General features: G+C 53.6%; 2 protein-coding genes across 3 annotated transcripts; one reads left to right on the forward strand and one right to left on the reverse strand.

Annotated features, from left to right (window-relative positions):
• Positions 1–6: 6 nt before the first annotated feature.
• Positions 7–3984, forward strand: LOC140249430 (E3 ubiquitin-protein ligase RNF19B-like). 2 transcript variants are annotated; one of them, XM_072330978.1, is made up of 9 exons: positions 7–90; positions 539–1157; positions 1537–1727; positions 1989–2139; positions 2328–2490; positions 2600–2714; positions 2854–2985; positions 3228–3411; positions 3557–3984. In XM_072330978.1, exons 2-9 carry the CDS (start codon positions 712–714, stop codon positions 3714–3716), a joined length of 1542 nt encoding a protein of 513 aa, XP_072187079.1. In that variant the 5' UTR covers positions 7–90; positions 539–711; the 3' UTR covers positions 3717–3984. The 2 variants fall into 2 exon arrangements, with proteins under 2 accessions (XP_072187079.1, XP_072187078.1); XM_072330977.1 differs by lacking the exon at positions 7–90 and adding an exon at positions 160–300.
• Positions 3985–4394: 410 nt separating this feature from the next.
• On the reverse strand, positions 4395–17880 carry PPM1G (protein phosphatase, Mg2+/Mn2+ dependent 1G). Its single transcript, XM_072330976.1, has 10 exons — positions 17617–17880; positions 15074–15143; positions 9838–9923; positions 9369–9501; positions 7590–8059; positions 7029–7166; positions 6055–6289; positions 5497–5626; positions 5276–5378; positions 4395–5147 (listed from the first exon to the last, which is right to left on the reverse strand). The coding sequence occupies exons 1-10, from the start codon at positions 17734–17736 to the stop codon at positions 4947–4949; spliced, it is 1686 nt and encodes a 561-aa protein (XP_072187077.1). The 5' UTR covers positions 17737–17880; the 3' UTR covers positions 4395–4946.
• Positions 17881–18617: the final 737 nt, after the last annotated feature.

Below are 18617 nucleotides of genomic sequence, written 5' to 3' on the forward strand. Positions count from 1 at the left end.
CGGAAGCCGGCGCCACGCCCCGGAGGTAGATGGCGAACCCGGAAGTGCGCTCACGGTCCGTCGCCCGCCCGCGCCGGGGCCGCGGCTTCGGTATGTGGCGGGAGGGCCCGGCCGGGCAGCGCGGGAGGCGGCTGGGGACCGGGAGGGTCCCCGGGGCCGGGCCCTGCGCTGGACGCGACCGAGGCGGTGCGAGCGTCCCCATCGCTTTCAGGCCTCGGGCCCGGCCGCAGCCCCGGTCCCCGCCTGCCGTCGCTGCGCCGCCCGGCCCGGGGCTCCGCTGGACGCTGAGGGCGCACTGAGGTACGGCGCGGGTAGAAGCGTGTTGGAGCGGAGCTCTGAGATCAGGCCTGTCCTCATCGCCTGCTCTCAGCTCAGCCCCCGATCCCTGCCTGCCCGGTGGTTTGGCTCTTGGTTCTCCTGGCTCCGGTGTCTGTGTTACACACGGAGGCTGGGCCGAGGTGCAGGGGGGTCTCCCCGATGCCGGGAGCTCCTTCCCCCCCCCAGCACCCTGTGCTTCTCACACTCAATTCCTTGGCAGGCTGCGCGGGTTGGGCTGCAGCTGGAGATGCTTTGGACGCTGGTTGCGGAGATGCTGGTTCCAAGGCACAGGTAGGACGTGTCTGCCCCACTATGGCCGCTGTGCTGGGGCTGCCACCACCGCGCTGTCCTCCATAGCCTGCCAGAAGCAGATTGGTGCCCTGACGTGCCACCATGGAGCAGCCCACGTGGGTTCCTCAGCCCCCACACAACCTGGGCTCCTATGGGCAGAAGGCAGAGGCCATAGTGGAAGTGCCACCAGACCCGGTGCAAGAACCGGGGGACCCCGAGGAGCTGCACGTTGCCCTGCCCCTGGGAGAGGACGGGGAGCTGGTGGAGTGTCCCCTGTGCCTGCTTCCCCAGCCACCCGAGGCCTTTCCCAGCCTTGTCTCCTGCTCCCACCTCTCGTGCCGGACCTGCCTGCAGCAATACCTGCGTATCGCCATCGCCGAGAGCCGCGTGTGTGTGGCCTGTCCACACTGCCCCACCGTGCTGCAGCCCGCTGACGTCCACAGCCTCCTGCCTGAGCCTGCCCTCCGTGACAAGTACGAGGAGTTCCTCCTGCGGAGGCTGCTGGCAGCTGATCCGGGCACCCGTTGGTGTCCCGCACCGGATTGCAGGTAATTTTGACCCCTACTGTGGATCTCTTCTTCCTGGCTTCCTGGCAGGTTGGTTTGCCTGCGTGCTGGGAGCCTTTTGCAGGCTTGTGACTGGGTCTGTTCAGAGAGATGTCCTGATTGTGGCTGCAGAGTCTGGGTAGCCATGTGTGTCGGTTAGGGCTGGAGTGTTTGGCTATGGAGACCCTGGGGGATGTTGTGAGTGCTGGGTGGGGGAGGTTTTACTATGGAGCTGACGAGAGTGGCACCTGGCACCTGAATGCTGGCTGCTGCTCTGTCACTGCACAGAGCTCTTGGTGCACAGCCTGGATGCCATGCTGGGGTGCAAGGGGAGGCCACGGACACAGCTGGCCCCAGCAAACTAACTGCTTTCTCCCCACAGTTATGCTGTCATTGCCTATGGCTTTGCCGAGTGTCCTCGCCTCACCTGTGGGCGTGAGGGCTGTGGCACCGAGTTCTGCTACCGCTGCCGGCAGCTCTGGCACCCTGATGGGCCCTGCACGGCGGTGCCGCTGGCCTCCAGCCTAACCAGCCCCTCCGCACAGCTGGTTTCCACAGAGGACTCTGCCAACGGTGAGACCCCGATCCAGAATGGGAACGTGGGGATTTAACACACTAAATCAAATGCTCTTCCTGCCCTGAGCCAGTGGTAACTCTCTGCTGCCTCTGTGTGGAGGGGTGCAGCCCCTGTGGAGCAGGACCTTGTTGTGCTGGCAGTGCCCAGCTCACCCAGCCACTCACGGGCTGGGCTGCAGCCCTATGGCAGGGGCTGGGGGAGAGCTGCAGCGCCCTGCCCTGTCCTCAATCCCAGTCCATCTGCCTTCCCCCTGCCAGCTGAGGCTGAGGACATCAAGGTCTGTCCCCGCTGCAGTGCCTTCATTATGAAGATCAATGACGGGAGCTGCAACCGCATGAACTGCACGGTGTGCGGCTGCCTGTTCTGCTGGCTCTGCCTGCAGGAGATCTCTGACGTGCACTTCCTGAGGTCAGTGTGGGGCTGTGGGTTGTGCTGGGGCTTGGGGGTGCCATCAGGAGCTGTGGGGTCCTGCAGAGAGCCACGGCCGTGTTCTGCTGGGTGACAGGGCTTTGTGCTGCTCTGGAGTGCAACCGGTGCCCATTGTTTGCCTGTCCCTGTTTGTGCGCTGTTGGCTCAGCCTCGTGCTGTCCTTGCAGCCCATCCGGATGCACCTTCTGGGGTAAGAGGCCCTGGTCAAGGACCCGGAAGATCCTGTGGCAGCTGGGGATGGTGCTGGGGGCACCGATGGTGATCTCCCTCGTCGCGGGCATCGCTGTGCCTGTCATTATCATCGGGCTTCCCATCTACACGGGTAGGAAGGTACTGATCCTGGGGTCTCTGGAGTCTTGCTCTGCATTGAGCCTGACAGCCCCTGGCCTCAGGGACACGGATCTGCAAAGCCAATTCACCCGTCTTGCATCTTCTCCAGGTGTTGGGCCAGAGCCGGAGGAGCAGCTTGTCACCGTGCCAGCAGTGCTTCTCTGTCACCAGCGGCGTCCTCCTCTCTCTCTTTGTGTCCCCCATCATAACAGCTGTCACGGTGGGTAAGTGCACCTGAGGGCTGGTGGCACAGGGGCCACTGATGGAGCAGCTTTAGGGGGATGTCAGAGACCTTTGGCAGCGGACTTATGGCAGTGGTGGGGGCTGCCAATGCAGGCTGGCAGTAGCTGATTCTGCCCACAGGCATTGGCGTGCCCCTGATGCTCACCTATGTCTATGGAGTGGTAGTGCTGTCTCTGTGCCGGAACCGCAGTAGCTGTGGCCGCAGCCAACCTGGGGACCTCGGTGTGGTGGAACTGGAGAACCTGACCAAGCGTGAGTCCTAGGGGTCCTAGTGGGGACCCCTGCACGGTGCTGCATGGGCTGTGATGGCTCCATAGCCTGGGGCTTCCTGTTGGCCCCGGGGCAGCGGGGAGGTTGCAGGTTGGTGTCCTGGGGGGCTGTGCTCCACTTACATGCCTCCAAGCAATGAGCTTTGGGGGCTGTTCTGCACCTGATGTTGAAGTGCTCCTCTTGCACAGGGCGTTCAGCACTCTCTCTCTCTCTCTCTCTGCTAGTGAATGAGCTGTGGTCAGTGCTGCCCAGCCCCAAAGCCGTTGAGGACGGAGTCCCGGACACAGCCAACTCTTTCCCCAGCAGCAGCCACAGCCCCCGCCCCAGGGTGATGTGGAAGGAGCAGGACGGCCACTCAGCCAGCACCGTGGCCCTTGCAGGGAGCACGCTGAGTGATATGTCCTACCGGTGAGCTGAAGGAGACCTGGGGAGGAGGGAGGTTGGCACGGCAAGGCCCCTTTATTAACAGCCATCGCCATGCTTACCGTACTGCTGGATGGGGACTCAGCAGTGTTCACCTGTTGGGCTGCTGCCCTAATGTGTTTGTCTGCAGGGAAGGCATCAACATCGAGGTGGAAGTGGCAATTGAATCAGTGCCGCATCCCACCCGAGAGCAGAGCCTGTGCAGCCCGCAGTCAGGGCAGTCTCTCTCAGGGGACTCCCTGGGGGGCACCAGCGACAGCTGCAGTGTCACAGGCGGCCCAGCGGAGTGAAGAGGACAGCAGCGAGCTGGGACATCCCTGAGCTGCAGAGCACCCACCGACGTGAACAGCCCACATTCTCCCTTGGCAGCCCTGAGCGCCCTCTGTGTGGCATCAGCTGCCCTGGGGCTTGGATCTGGCTGTCCCCAGGCTCGGCAGACGGACTCTCACCCCACACTCAGCACTGCCCGCTCCCTGTTGTATCCATCCCATCGCACCTCTTTCCCAAAGGCAGCCTTGAGCATCGGCACTGCTGAGAAATAAAACACTCCAAGTGTCACGGCGGGCTCTGATCTGTGGGAACCTCTGAGGCTGGGCAGCCTGCTTTGATGGTACAGGGACTAAAGCAGTTCCAGCTCTGGATGTGTCATTACTGGGCGCTTAACGGAGGCACTTTGGGTCAGGGCCACTTGGGAAGGGGCTCACCTTGGGAGAGATGGGAGTTCTGTGGGCTGGTGAAGCACGGGTGCGAGGTGAAGGGACACAGCAGCAAGGGACAGCAGAGTTCAGTCCCATAGGAGCAGCAGCAGTATTGACACAAGCCATACAAAGCCGTCCACAACCCAGCGACCCTCGCGGTGCTTTGAGACGCAGGGAAAGAGAAGTTCTCTGCCTTCCCACCTCCCTTTTCTTCCCCCCCCCCCCACCTCCAACTTCCAAGGAAAGGACCAACGACCAGAAGCACAACCGTGTTTTCCAGGCTTTTTTAGTTTGAAAAAGGTATTGATTGAAAGTGTACAACAGCGCGAGGTGTGGCGGCAGCACCACAGCCGGCTTGTTCCACAAATAAAAACAGAAAAGGGCCTTAAATAATCGGGTGCGGATTTAAAAAACCTCAACAGTGAAAAAGTTCTTTCCCTCCGAACAGAAAAGTCACAGGCACAGAAATGGCAACAACCACATGGAGACAATGAGGGGTGGGGGGGAGAGGGGGGGGGACATCCTTCTAACCACAGGGCTCTGTGCTAAGAAGAGGCTGCCACCGATGGTGGGCTCTCACGCCGCGGCCGGTGGCTGCTCCCGCGTGCAGCTCTGCCCTTGGCTTCGCTCTTTGGAATGGTTACAGATGAACAGTGCCACATGCCCTTTGCTAACCAGACCCACCCCCCCAACCAGGACACGGACAAACAAGGCCTCTGCTAAGGCTAAAAAAAGGACAAGACTTTTTGGAGTCTTGACTTCAGCATGTTTTAAGAAACGAGAGTCTGGTGAGCGCACAGCGCAGTCCCTGTGCGAGGCTTGTTATTCCAGCTTAGCCTTCTTCTTATCACTGCCGTTTTCCTCTGCTGGTGCTGCCGGTGCTTCCACGTCCTCCAGTTTCCTCTTCCCACTGTCGGCAGGTGGGTGCGTATTGCGGGGTTTAAAACTGATAATGATGCAGGTCATGTTATCGCAGCCAGTGCCGTCCCCTGAAGTGTCTGGAGCCAAACACTGATCCAGCAGCTGGGGAGGGATGGGACAGGTTAGCAGATGGCAGAGATGTGGCACTTGGGATATTCGGAGTCATTGGGCCCCTTCTGATAGCAGGGTAAGTAGGGGCTGGACCAGGGTAGGTGAACTCCGGACCTTACCTCTTCTACGATGGAGGAGAGCGGCCTCAGGACTCCATTCTCATCCTTTTGGGTGATCTTGGACTGGATGAAATCCACCACCTCCTGGCTGCTCATCACATTCCTGAATGGGAAGGTCAGAGGGGTTATTAGCTAAGGGAGCTGTCACACCACACTGTCCCAAGAGAGAAAAATCAGGGCAGCAATGACCCAAGAGGCACAACTGCTTCCTCGCTACCTACCAGATCCCATCACAGGCAATGACCATGAAGTCATGGTCGTCGTTTATTGTCAGTACTTTGATGTCAGGCAAAGCAGAGATCATCTGTTCTTCTGGAGGCAGATTCTTGTTCCGCTTGTAGAAGTGATCACCTGTAGAAGAGAGGAGGACGGATTTATGCAGCTGCTGGGCAATGGCAACCCTGCCTACCCCTGAGCAACAAGGAACTCTACCCAGCCTTAAGAGAACTGACACCAGTGCTCCCATTACCAGATTTGACTGTGGGGACATCAGAGAAATCTGCCACACATTCAGGGCACGAGGTGAGCCCACCATGCTGTTACCACACAATAGGAAAAAGGAGTGCTAGCCTGGCTCTGCTGTGATGATATTAGATGCTCATTTTCCAGAAGCTCAGGGCCAGATATGTCAGTACAGTGCCCTACCTGACAGCCCACATTGCAATGCTGGGTTTGGGGCTTCTCAATCCTCAGTAAACCAAAGCTCACTTGAGCAACAAGGAACTCTCAATCAATCCTCAGCTCTAAGGGATGTCCTGTTCACCCCTGGTTCTGCTCACCAATTGCCCTGGAGAGGTTGAGGCCACCATTCACTCTCCCATCCATGGTGACCTTGCCACCAGCATTCTTTATCCTGGCCAGTTCTACCTCATCCTCTGGCTTGTGGTCATACGACATGTCGACGGCTTTGCCACCTTCTGACACCACGCAACGTGAGTCTCCAGCATTAGCCACGATCAGCTGCTTGCCTCGGATGAGGGCCACGACAGCGGTCGTCCCACTGTCAGAGCCAGGCTGCAAGACAAACATTTTTGCTCAGAATTCTTCCCATTGCTCTAGATCAGATCATAAGCAACACTGACCACCGCAGGCTCAGCACTGCCCCAAACTCATCTCAGCTCTTCTTCTCATGAGCATGCAGAACGATGGAGAAAAGTGGCAGTGGTGCTGTTCATCGAGAGGCACCATCAAACCACACCCCCAATGTAGCCTCTCAACCACCCCGATTCTGCAGTGTTCAGCACATCCTGCTGTGCTCTCAACTCTATAATGCAGCAGTTCCAGGTCCTGCCCAATTCAAGCAGAAGTCCTGCAGCAAGCCAGGATACCTCTCCAAAGAAAGTTTGCACCTTGGAAGCTGTAACTCCCTTTCCTGGAGATCCTGGGTCCTTGGCCATCTGCCATGTGCTGAGGAGCCACAGCCTTGGCCCAGCAAAGGGCAGTGCTCTGCTTGAGACCAGCTGTCCTGCTACTGTCACACGTGTCCCTCCCATGCCAGCTCCCACAGCGCTTCTAAACACAGCAAACCCTGCAGCACAGTCTCAACCTGCTGCCCAGATACATGCTCTACCCCCCCACCTTTTGCCTTGAGTCAAGCTGTCAGTAGCTGTGTTCAGCCTTGGGAGAACAGAAGGAATACTCTTAGCTGCATGGAAAGCCCCCTGCTGAGCCTCATCCCCCCCGCCCCCCCAACCCCATGCTACATGCCCTTGGCTCCATGCTACGCTGCAGAACACAGGAACAAGGTGTGCACCTCCTCTTTCCCCTCCATGCCTGGTAACAACATTTCCTCCTCTTCATCCTCATCCTCCTCTGCTTCTTCAGTGTCATCTTCATCATCTTCATTCTCTGCCTCTTCACTGCTGTAGCCATCCTCATCTTCACTGCATTCCTATGAGAAACAAGAGATAGCACCAGGAGTCACGCAGGACACCCTCAGCGCCCTCCCCAGACAGCTGGTCCCTCCACCCCAGGGACAGAGGATCACTTTGCCCCAGAAGAGTGAAATGACCTGGTCGGTGTTCCCCAAACCTGATGTCTACAAACAGAGCAGCTAGTTTCAACTACGACGGTGAATGGAGGGATGGTGCATGCAGCAAGACTGATGATTATCCACTATGGCTGCTGTGCAGGTGAGGGTTACGCTGCCCTCAGAATTATCTAAACAATCCCCAATGAGATGGCCTCAGAGTTATCAGCCTGAAAAACCTACTCCTAGGGCACACCTAGGGTGAGCCTCGTCGCTCAAGTACCACAGCAAGCAATGCATTCTGCCCAGCCAGAAGGCCACTCTGTCCCCAGTGCCGTTTCCTACCTCACTGTCTTCCTCCTCTTCCTCAACCTCATCTGACTCATCCTCACTGTCCTCAAAAAATTTGGATTTGGTTGTGCGCTGGGGCTTTCCCGTGGAGGAGCAGGAGGGCCCGGCCTCCCCAGTAGAAGAGGTGACGGCCTCGTCACCTTTGCCTAGTTCAGGCTTCTGCAGAGCAGGGCTGTTGCCTCCAGTGCTGGCTTTGTCTGAGGTGGAGGAAATACCCGTGAATTCTTCATCTGGCTTCCCATTCTTCCTCTCCTTGTGGTCGATAAGGTCCCCTGGGTCAGCCTCTCCATTCATATTTGACTCCCCATCGTGCTGCTTGCCTGTCCCCTCCGCAGCATTGTCCTCAGCCGGAGCTAAGGACTTGTGTTTGAGGTTCTTGGTGCAGTTTTGTCCATAACGTGTGAGAAGTTCCTCAATGGTCATTGTGGCTTCTTCGTGCAGAAGAGCAGCTTCCTCATTATCCACTAGAAACAGAAAGGGGGAGAAGGGTGAGGACAAAGAGTGTCCAAAAGCAGGACACATCACCATAGCAGCATCTGTGCTCAGCGGTGAGTTGCCATGACTGGAGGTTGCTATTTGCAGACGTGTTTCAGCACTGCTCAGCATGCTTGCTGCTCACCAGCAGGCACAGACAAATGCAGCCAGGCCTGCACCATCCCACCGCTTCCAGGTGCTGCTGCTGAACAATATGCAGATGGCAGGGGAAGGGCTCCTACCCACGGCCAAGGCAAGCAGTCTGCAAGTTATCATACCAGTCTGCAAGTTATCGTACCGCCTTGGGCTGCTGATGCTATCTGTCTGGCTTGTAAGCAGCAAAGAAGTGTTTAAATTACATGTAAAGGTTGGGGGGTAAAGAGCCTCGTATTACACCAGTGTGAGCTCAAATGAAGCTGTGGGGGAAAGCAGACAGACCACTCATTAACACTGCGACTGTGAACAAGTTTTTGGTACAGCAGTTGCTCCACAGGGCTTATGCACAGAGATCCCAAGCATTCGGGATCTAGACATTTAAATCAGGTCATAAAATAGCTTTAGGTGTGAAGGACGCTAGACAGAAAATAGGATGGCTTTTCATCAACTGGGAGCCCAGGGCCTGAAACTCCACTGGTACCAGGGAACCTTCATTTCCCTACTGACGACCTCTTGGCTATTCTTCTCTTTGCTACTTAATGTCAAAATGAAAAGCCATAAACCCTTTTTTGGCTGGAGAACGAGGGCCAACAAACTCGGCAATTACTGATCAACACACTTCAGGGTGATGGAATCCCTTCACATCCACTTCAAGGCTAGCCACAAGCTGTTCAGCCAAAGGCAGCGCAGGATTCCATCCTGGGATTCACCTTCTAAGCTGGCTTCATGATCTGGCAACTACTTGCTCATAGAAAAGCACACTCACTTCTTGGCAACAAAGAATTGCTGAAAAGAGACAGGAATCTCATTCAGTCCTGCCCACAGTTTGTCTGACAGCAACCTGGCAGAGATAAGCACCACACGGTTCACTTTTACACCTTAGCCCACTTCCCAGCTCAATGATTTCTGCCACATCCTAAAAAGTCTGCACATGAAGGATATCCTATGGAAAACTGCTACAAGGTTGGTTTGCTTTCCAGAGGATTAAGCTACCAAATGAACCAGCTCAAAGCAACGGAGAGAGGTGGCAGCTTCACCTGAAACTGAATTGGATGGCTTGGACAAGCAAACCTTCTGCTAACAGTTGCTCTCAGTCCCTGGCCTGGAGCTGCAGACTCATCTTTTCTGTGGCATCTGACTTACCATCATCTTCATCAGCAACTTTCTCTTTCTCATCTTCATCATCCTGGGGTCGCCCAGCCATCTGAGAGAGCTCTTTTATCACCTCCTCAGTGGTGAGCTTGGCATCTATGGCTAAGAAAGCATCTTCCAGGGCCTAGATGTGAACACAGACAATCAGGATGCAGAGTTTCATCTTCCCTATAGACACCTGCTGCAATCAAACCTCTTCCAGAACACACCACACAGAAGTGGAGACCAAACTGGTCAAGGCAGGTGGTATCTCTGGGTCCATCTGGTTCAAATCAGATCCCAGTACCAACCCTGGGGATACCCAATGTCAGATCAGCACCACCAGAGAGAACTACAATAGAGGAAGGTGGGGCAGACAGGTCCTGGAGGGATGGGGAACTATATAAGCCCTAGGTACCAAACAAGGGCTTTCTGCTGCAGTGGTATTCATGCTTGTTCCAGGGCAGTGCTTCACTCCTACCTTTTGCAATTTGCCTTCCTTATAGGCCTTCTGATCCTTGATGATCTCAGGAAGATACTTGGCACAGTACAGGGCAACTTCTTCTCCTGAAAGATAGCAGAAATCACGTAAAGATGCTGGTCCTCCTAGAAGCAGAACGTATGCATAAGCAACCGAATTCCTGAGGCAGATCTTGGGACACAATCAGAACCAACCCAGATGTGGAGAAAGAAATCACATAGAGCAGACTGCTGCGCTTCTCACGACCGCTTTGATTTGCTCATGATCCTTGGGAAACCTCAGTAAGTTCTCACCCCTCAGAGCTGGGCAACACCGTAAGCTCCCAGAAAGGGACGGGACCTATTCTGACTACAGTACAACTGTTCCATGTAGGCCCATTCTGTGCAAAGGGAACGCAGCAAGAAGAGGGAATGAGATTGGAGGAAAAAAGAAACAGCAGACAAGGGACTTTTTAAATGTGCTTGCTGAAAAGGGATTAAGTGGCCATTGACAAAGAACAGAAACCTTGCAAAACAGCTGCTGTTAAAATAGCACTGAAAAGTTCAATGCTGTGGAGCTACACAACAGAGACCGAGCTCTATTCTGATCGTACTCTTACAATTGTGGTGGAAGGAAGAGGGGAGAAAAAGATGGAAGGTCACAGAAAAATAAACGATGCAAGAAATGACCCCAGTGCTTTTAATGAGAACTTGGAAGGTAACCTGACAACAACAGACCTGGCAGGGAAATAAAGGATTGGCTGAGGCTCACGGGGTCCTGGGATGGACAGGCAAATAATGTCCATTAAGCTAAACTTATTGGAAAGCAGAACTTGTGGATCCAACTCAACTTCTGCTCATAAAGATCCTACGACTTTTGTTGACAAAACTAAGTAGTTTAATTCAGTGGGCACGGTGGTGATAGGTGGACGATTGGACCAGGGTCTTTTCCAACCTTAATGACTCCACTAGTCTATTTAGAGACGCAGTTTGGTGGTCATGGTGGAGATGGGATGATGGTTGGACTTGGTGATCTTGGAAGTCTTTTCCAACCTGAATGATTCTATGACTTCATAGAATAGCTTGGGTTGAAAAGGACCTCAGTGATCATCTGGTTTCAACCCCCCTGCCATGGGTAGGGTCATCAACCACCAGACCAGGCTGCCCAGAGCAATCTAAGTAAGGTATAGAAGCACTTTCAAGATGCCACGCAGCAAATAGGTTCAAGAAGTGCCATGAAACAAACCGAGCAAAGAATCACACCTGAAGGTGTTCACACGTGATGACAGAGGACTGTTACAGATGATACAGTCACGCTTCTATCTGAGAGCCAAAACAACTTCTACTGGACATCCATGAAGCCAGCAGTGAATAATGGCAGTGATACTGACAGCTGAACAGCCAGACCTAAAGACAGTTGTGAGAATGCAGAGCTTGTGGCATGGCAGGTGAGTTCCAGAACTTGGCTGGTACTTTGGCTTAGACCTAGACATTACACGTCTATGCTCCCATTACACGTTCTGACCAGTAAGCAAAGTGCTGCATCGTGCATCCCTCAGCAAAATGAAAAGAGAACCCAAGGAAACTGCAGGAACAGCTTGTCAAAAGCCAGAAATAACAGCACGGGGCTACTGACATGATTGCCAGACATCAATAGTTTCCTCCAGTTTCTCTTCCAATTCAATCAGCACGACAGCCCTGACATCTGGCTTATCTACTTTCTAATCTTGTTTGGATGCTCTGGTGAAGCTCCATTCCTGCCCAGTACACTGGGGTGTGTGCTGCTGGAAGCAGCTGACAGATCTAATAATACCAGTGTGGACATCTGATCCTCTGCCAGATGGAGATGATTGAACAGTGCAATATTTGCACCAGAGCTACGGACGAGGAATTCTCTTCAAAGTAACAGGTAGTTTGATCTGAGTTAAGTCACAACAGCTTTACAGTGATGGGCTCAGCGCCTCCATACTGCCTCTGTAAGCAGACGAGGCATGAGCTGGTGCCCAGACTGTAGGAAAAAGGTGCTCACTTACAGCATTTTAATCAAAATGCCCAGAAAAATAAGATTCTTCTTTGAGGTCTTCCACCCATGGAAGATGATTTAACAAATCAAGTCCTTCAATCCAAAAGCCGTGCATCCCTTTGGTGCACAGGAGGCAGCCAGCAGCCCAGCACACGCAGATCACAGATCCAATTGCTTGCACAGCAAGCCCGGGGAGGTCTAATGGTTTTTATAAGCTGAATCAGTACCTCAAAGCACAGCGCTGCCAACGTGGCCAGAGAAACTGAGCTGGCTCAAGGAACTCATCTTTTAGATGCAGGCACGTGCACTCAAATACTCTGCCTCAGCATTTCTGGACCTGTCAACAGCAAGAAACTCATCAGATTCTTCTCATTGAAAAAAGCCTTTCTGAGAATGCAGTCAAGAAGCCAGATCCTGACCAGAGCACTGAGTGGTCATTAGGTGTTAAGCTGTGCCAAGGAAACCTTGCCACAGCTGCACTGAGGTGCAGTCAGCAGCATTACCCTACTGGCTGCTAATGGATCCTTTCAGTTAATTGGGTATCACACTCCTGGCTTCAGTTACATGTCAAAAACCAGCCTACTCACCACATTTTATCAACATCTCATCCTCACTAACTATCAAGCACTCTCCCTCTGAATGCTCATGCCCATGGAGGGATGAGGGCAGCAAGAGCAGAGCGGAAGAGCCAGGTGAGAAAGCTGATGCAGAAACCTCTGTCCTGCTGGGTGCTCTTTATCACTGTCATCCTGCGTGCAATACCTTCATCTGGAAGCATCCTCAAAAGCCTTCAGGGGCTGAACACACGGAGAACAGAATTATTCATATATAAGCCAACATTGCATCCATGTCTACGGTACGAATCCCTTTGCACAACCCTCAAAGTCTCCATTAATCATCCTATTGCTGGTTTCTAACAGAGAAGCATCCAGCTAAGTCTCACTCAGACAAAACATGAAGCAAACCCCATTTATCCTGGCAGGTCAGGTAGCCAAGAGCCAACAAGAACTGTGTTGCAGTATGATTGCTCCATCTCCAGGAGCATGGGCCTGAACAGGACGTGTGAAGACAGGAGCAGGCAGCAGCCTCAAGGCAGGAACATGGAAGCCCAGGCGAGGCAAAGGCCTCCAGAGATCAAGGTTCCTAGATGAAATCATTGTCAGTACATGGACGTGCACAAACCCATTCCCCTCTCACCTTCGTAAGACTGAAAGTAGATCTGACTGTAAGATCTGATCTTTATTTAGACACATTCAATTTGCATTTGTAATAAAGAAAGCTCTGAATCAAGTAACAAATAAGCTGGCTATCAACAAGCACCATGGAACCCCTAGGGACCGGTGGGTATGGTGGTGATGGATTGGTGGTTGGATCTGAGAGGTCCTTTCCAACATGGAACAACAAGCTGGAGAATTCAATAGCCAGAAACATCAAACATGATGTAGAACTCTATGCCAGTGCTTTGCCATCCCAACTAATGGCTTTCCCCAGTGTCTGTCACAAATCTTTTCTATCCTATTGAAAAAACCCCTCCACCAACAGAAGAAACAAAAGCACACATTACTTCCTACCCTACGCAGATGTGAACATCAGAAAGAAGTCCTTCCGACAACCAACGCATGAAATAAATGCTTTCAGCTAACAAGATCACATTGATCTCACAAGAAAAACACGCTGGCTCGATGTTATTTGTTCCCGACCGGTTTTTTGCCAGCTGTTACTTTATCTTCTTACTTGTGAGATGCCTACAAATGGCTGCTGAATTTATGTAAGAAAACCCATTAAGCTTTATAGTTGCTAAGTCCTCTTCTTTGTCCTTCTCTGCCTTTCAGGACCAATCCATCACTCAGATGCTCTTAAAGATAATCTTAGGGATACAAGCAGGTGCCCTGCCCAGTTCTCTGCATGCTCTGCAATCAAGTTCAAGGGGAAAAGAGTTTCAAAGCATTCAATCTCAACACTTCAGACTGATACCATCTCTTCTGGGTAACTGTCAGTTACTGACTCAGACCAACCTTGGTAGAAGAACTACCACTACAGATAAGCCTTAAACTCCTATTTACAGACTGTCAGATTTACGTTGATTCTAAAGGCAATCACACATGAAAGTGAGATGCCATGCAGGGGAGCAGGTAACCACCTCCTCCATTGGCTCCACTATCAAAGACATGAAAGGCACATACATGATACAGAAAAACATCTATTAAAGAGCTTCCAAATGTAGAGGAAACTGGGTTTGCAGAAGTATGGACCAGCACATCTGGTATCTGAGCCCTGCAAATACATGATATTGGCAAATGAAATTCAGGCAAACAGACCCTGAGAAATTTGGTTGCCTTCTATAACAGGTTTATAGCATCAGCAGATAAGGGAAGAGCAACTGATGTTATCTACCTGGTCTCAGTACATGACAGGCTGAGATAGTTGAGGTTGCTCAGCCTGCAGAAGAGAAGGCTCAGGGGAGACCTTTATGCCTTCCTGTGCCCAAAGGCCTACAGGAAAGCTGGGGGAGGACTCTTTGTCAGCAACAGAACAAGGGTAACAGCTTTAAACTTAAAGAGATTTAGACTAGATATTAGGAAGAAATTCTTCACTATGAAGGTGATGAGATGGTGGCACAGGGTGCCCAAAGAAGCTGTGGGTGCTCCACCTCTGGCAGTGCCCAAAGCCAGCCTGGATGGAGTCTTGAGCAGCCTGGATTGCTGGGACTAACAGCCAGACTGGATGCAGCCACGCTATTCGAAGTCAGGTTAATAGCATCAGTGGCTCCACACTGTAACAGCAGGCCAGAGGGGCCAGAAAACAGGGGCTGCTTTTATTTCATTTAACAGTACAGATTTAGGACTCTTCCTACTAAAAGAGTCCCAAATGATGTAAGTGGAAATTGGTAACAGTGACTATTTACCAATTCCTTGTCATTTAAGCGCACAGAAAACCCACCAAACTTATAAAGCTGCAATCTCTGTGATTATCCTAACTTAGCCAACAAGAAAATAAACAGGCATTTTGAAATGAGGTTTAGGAGCTGGAATGTAAATCTCCTCGCAGTTTTGTGTCAACCCATGACCTTCCTTGTAGAAACCCTAAGAGTCTTTCAGAGCCTTAGTCAATCTACCTAAGAAAGTGCTTCCCACGAAGGAAGCTGGGCAGACGCTGGCTCCAGCTGCCATGCCAGAAGCCACTTTTACCAAGCCACCACAGTGAAGAACTCCGGGGAGAGCAGGGGTGCAGTTACCTCCATGTCCATCGTAGACTGAGAACATGGCCGTTTCGCTGTCCAGCTCTGGTATGCAGTTGTGTGCATCCTGAAAGAGAGAGCACAAGTCTGGGATGAGATGGGCTGCACTGGGCACTTGCATAGAAAGGAGCAGAAAGGCTGTGAGCGCTGACACAGGGTCTCAAAGCTGGAGGAAGAATGAGAACATATTCGCAAGAGCTTACCTTACCTGAGAACTCATCTTCAGAGAAGGAACACAGATCTTTAACACTGTGGTGTTCTCTGTGCTAGAGCAGCTCAGCCTCTTTACAATGAAATCATGCTGTATACTGCTTTAATTCCTCAATATGACTCTAGATATTGCCAGCTTCAAGGCAGAACCAGTTCCCTCAGTACCTGTAAGGGCTGTGTTACTGCAGTAGCCCTCTACCCCTCCTCTTGCCAAACAAGTTGTGTGCAAAGTGAAAAGCTGCTCTGATACATGAGTGAACCCAGAAGGTCACATACGGAACCTCCCGAGCTTATGCCTTTCATACAACCACAGGCTTTGCCTTAACTCGTCCTGTGAATGCAACCACGATGACAGAAGCCATCTATCCCAGCAGACCAAGGAAAAGCAGCCTTGGTAAGCACAGGATTACTGCACCCACCAAGAACAAAGAACTGGGCTGGAAAACCTCCTCTTGGCACACAGGTTCCTTCCTGCTTCCATCACACGGGATCCTGACAGCAAAGGAAGGAGCCAGGCATCTGCCAAGCAACTTTACAGCAACAAAGCAAAGATGTAACTAGCAGTGCTCAAACCAAAGTACAGAACCAGGTATCACTTCTTAAGGTAAGACAGACATCTCTGTGCTGCCAGCCGTCCAGAAACCTTGGCACTCCATGGACAAAAAGGAGGGAAAGTTTGTCCCAGGGGCTTTGGGATAGGAGTGTCAGAATCATACCAGCCTGTACATGCTCCCAGTCTACAGAGATGACCAACACACAGAGTTCATACACAGGGAACCCTCTATCTCTACACAGTCACAGGAGCAGCAGACCTGAAAGAAGACACTGCCCAGACCTTACAGCCAGTGCGACCTCTTTCACCCCGTGAATAAACCAAACATGCATGGGATTGTTTAAACGATGTGATCTTGCCTCCTTGCTGTGGTTGAAGCTCTTCACCTGGAAGCTCACTGTGCTACAGGTGCCCCAAAAGAAAAGCACTTGCTCCAAGTAAGCTGGCTCCAGGTTTGGCTTAGCTCACACCGCCAGCCATCCCCAAACAGTTCTAGACATACACTCAGCCACGTTGGATTGCTGCACAGCTGAGCAGCTTTTCTGCTCTTAGCTTCACTTCTCATAGCATTTACAGAAGCCTGAGAGATAGCAAAACCACAATAAAGTAACTGGGATAAGCCCCTGGTGACTAAGCAAGCAGCTTAATTAGAGCAAGTAACGCAAATGGGAGGAAACCCGAAGCTGGCAGCAAAAAGGATCTTTCTACTCCATTCATATGACTGCAACGCGTCCTGATCCCGAACCGGGGCAGCACTGTTGAGGAAGCAGACAAACAGGTAAAGGACTTCATGCTCCAGGATGAAGCACACTGGCATCGGTGTGAACGTGGTTCAGTTACATTATCGCACGAAGTGAGATGATGTGGGAGTGCTTTGTTACAATCGGAACCTGCTGCAGGTTCACAGCGATGCCCTCTCAGCAGTGCTTTTCCCAGTGGGGAGATATGCCAAAGATGTTGGTTAGGGCAAAAAAAACACACAGCTGCAAGCTCTGGCCCTCATCCAATTACCAGAAAGGTCAACGACAGTGAGAACAGGCTTTAAAATAGCAAAACTGAGCCAGCTTCCCACCTGTGGGAGGACTATGGTGGCCCACCAGCAGTGCTGTAGGCTCTCTGCTCTCAACCATCCGAGCCCGCAACCTTAAGATGTTTCCAGCCTCAGTGCACCAAAACAACTGCCCACATTCGGCCTCTTGCCACGAGCCAATGGCCGCGTTTCACCCCACTTGTGTCTCTATGCCACCATTCCACCCAGGCAAAGGTCAACACAGCGGAGCAACGGAGATGCTATTGGTCACAGCCAAGTGAGCACGAAAACACTGAGTTCACCTTAGGAGCACAGGCAGCAATTCTCCTTTCTGCCTCTCCTACTCTAGGAGCCGTGCCCTGCAGCTCCACAAAGCTCCGGTGCGCACAGAAAGAAGGACAAACTCAGTCACTGCTTTGTGAAACCACTCAAGCATTTCAGAAGCGATCGAGTGTCCCACTGTGACTTGTGGGATCATACAGAGCCCAATCCCTCATGCTGCGAATGGGCCGTCCAGACTAAGCCGAAGGGCTGCAAACAACGAGGTGCTTATTCATATTTAGGAGATACACCCCTCGGGCTGCAGGGCCCGGTGTTGATACCCTCTTTATCCCTTATCCCCAGGCTCCCACCGGGCGGGGTTCCCCCCCTAGAACGGCCTTGGGAGGCACATGGGGAGGGGAGGGAGGGAGGAGCAGCGCCCGCCCGCTCCCGCCAGGCCCGGACCCTCCGCCGGGCCCCGCTTACCTCCATAGAGACGCGCCAACCCTGCATAGCGCTGAAACCGAAGTGCAGCGGGCGCGGCCCGAGCCCGGCCCCATCCCCGGAGCTCTTCACCGTGTTGGGCTGCGACAGATACGCGCCCATGGCGGAGGCCGCCGCGGTGCCAGCCCTCGGCGCGGCGGCCGTGCGCGGAGGGGCGGTGGCGGCGGACGCTGAGGCGGCCGGAGCGGAGCGGGCGGCACCTGAGGGGCGCGGGCGGCAAAGCGGCGAGGGCGGCGGAACCACCCACCAACGAGCCGCCGAGCGGAAGTAGCGCGGCCGGAAGCGCGGGCTAGAGAGTCGCCACGGGGGTTGGGGGAGGGGGGCGCTCAACCCGCGCGGCCGAGGCGCGGGGACCGGAAGTGCGGACCATAGAGCCGGGCGGCGCCTAGAGCGGCGCGGCCGGGCAAGCGCTCCGGCTCGGCGGCCTCAGGCCTCTCGGAGGTCGCCCAGCGCTTAGCGATAGGACGCAGCCCTGGGATCCATGACACCGCTCGGCTGCAGCAGCCCCTCAGAGGCGGTGCTTCGCTTGTACGTGCGTGGGGAAGAAGTAGAGACTGAAAACAGATAACACTGTATGTTAACAGGGAGCGCCTAGATCCCACGCGAGACCACGGCACAAACAAAGCCACCAACGACCGACCATCCCGCATTAATAGCCCAGCACGGGGCTACTGCCCGCCGCACTCGCTTCCCCGGCCTTATGTACCCCAGCCCCCCGCTGCCGACCAATCAGCGGATGCCGGCAGCCCGCCGCCGTGCTCTGATTGGTCGCTGAGCTCCCCGCTCCCGCCCCATCCTGCCACACAGGTGCGCGGGCGCCCTCTATCGCGCCTCGTTCCCCGAGCCCCGCCCACCGACCAATCCGCGCAGGACGCAGGTCAGTATCCGCGTTCTGATTGGCTGGCGAGCGGGCGGCTCCGCCTCTGACGGCGCGTTACGCAGCGCGGCGGTTGGCGGCGGCCGTCGGCGGAGCGGCTCCGCGT

The sequence above is a fragment of the Excalfactoria chinensis genome, chromosome 3 (genome assembly GCF_039878825.1).
Source record: "Excalfactoria chinensis isolate bCotChi1 chromosome 3, bCotChi1.hap2, whole genome shotgun sequence".
NCBI lineage: Eukaryota > Metazoa > Chordata > Aves > Galliformes > Phasianidae > Excalfactoria > Excalfactoria chinensis.

Bases quoted from the DNA above. Each gene is read 5' to 3' on its own strand.
- LOC140249430 (XM_072330978.1), top strand. From the start codon at position 712: ATGGAGCAGCCCACGTGGGTTCCTCAGCCCCCACACAACCTGGGCTCC. The intron at 2,491-2,599 runs GTACTGATCCTG...CATCTTCTCCAG, and splicing joins CCATCTACACGGGTAGGAAG to GTGTTGGGCCAGAGCCGGAG. The intron at 2,715-2,853 runs GTAAGTGCACCT...TTCTGCCCACAG, and splicing joins CATAACAGCTGTCACGGTGG to GCATTGGCGTGCCCCTGATG.
- PPM1G (XM_072330976.1), bottom strand. From the start codon at position 17,736: ATGGGCGCGTATCTGTCGCAGCCCAACACGGTGAAGAGCTCCGGGGAT. The intron at 6,290-7,028 runs GTGCACACCTTG...TTTGTCTTGCAG, and splicing joins GCATGGAGGGGAAAGAGGAG to CCTGGCTCTGACAGTGGGAC. The intron at 5,379-5,496 runs GTAGGTAGCGAG...CTTCCCATTCAG, and splicing joins ATTGCCTGTGATGGGATCTG to GAATGTGATGAGCAGCCAGG.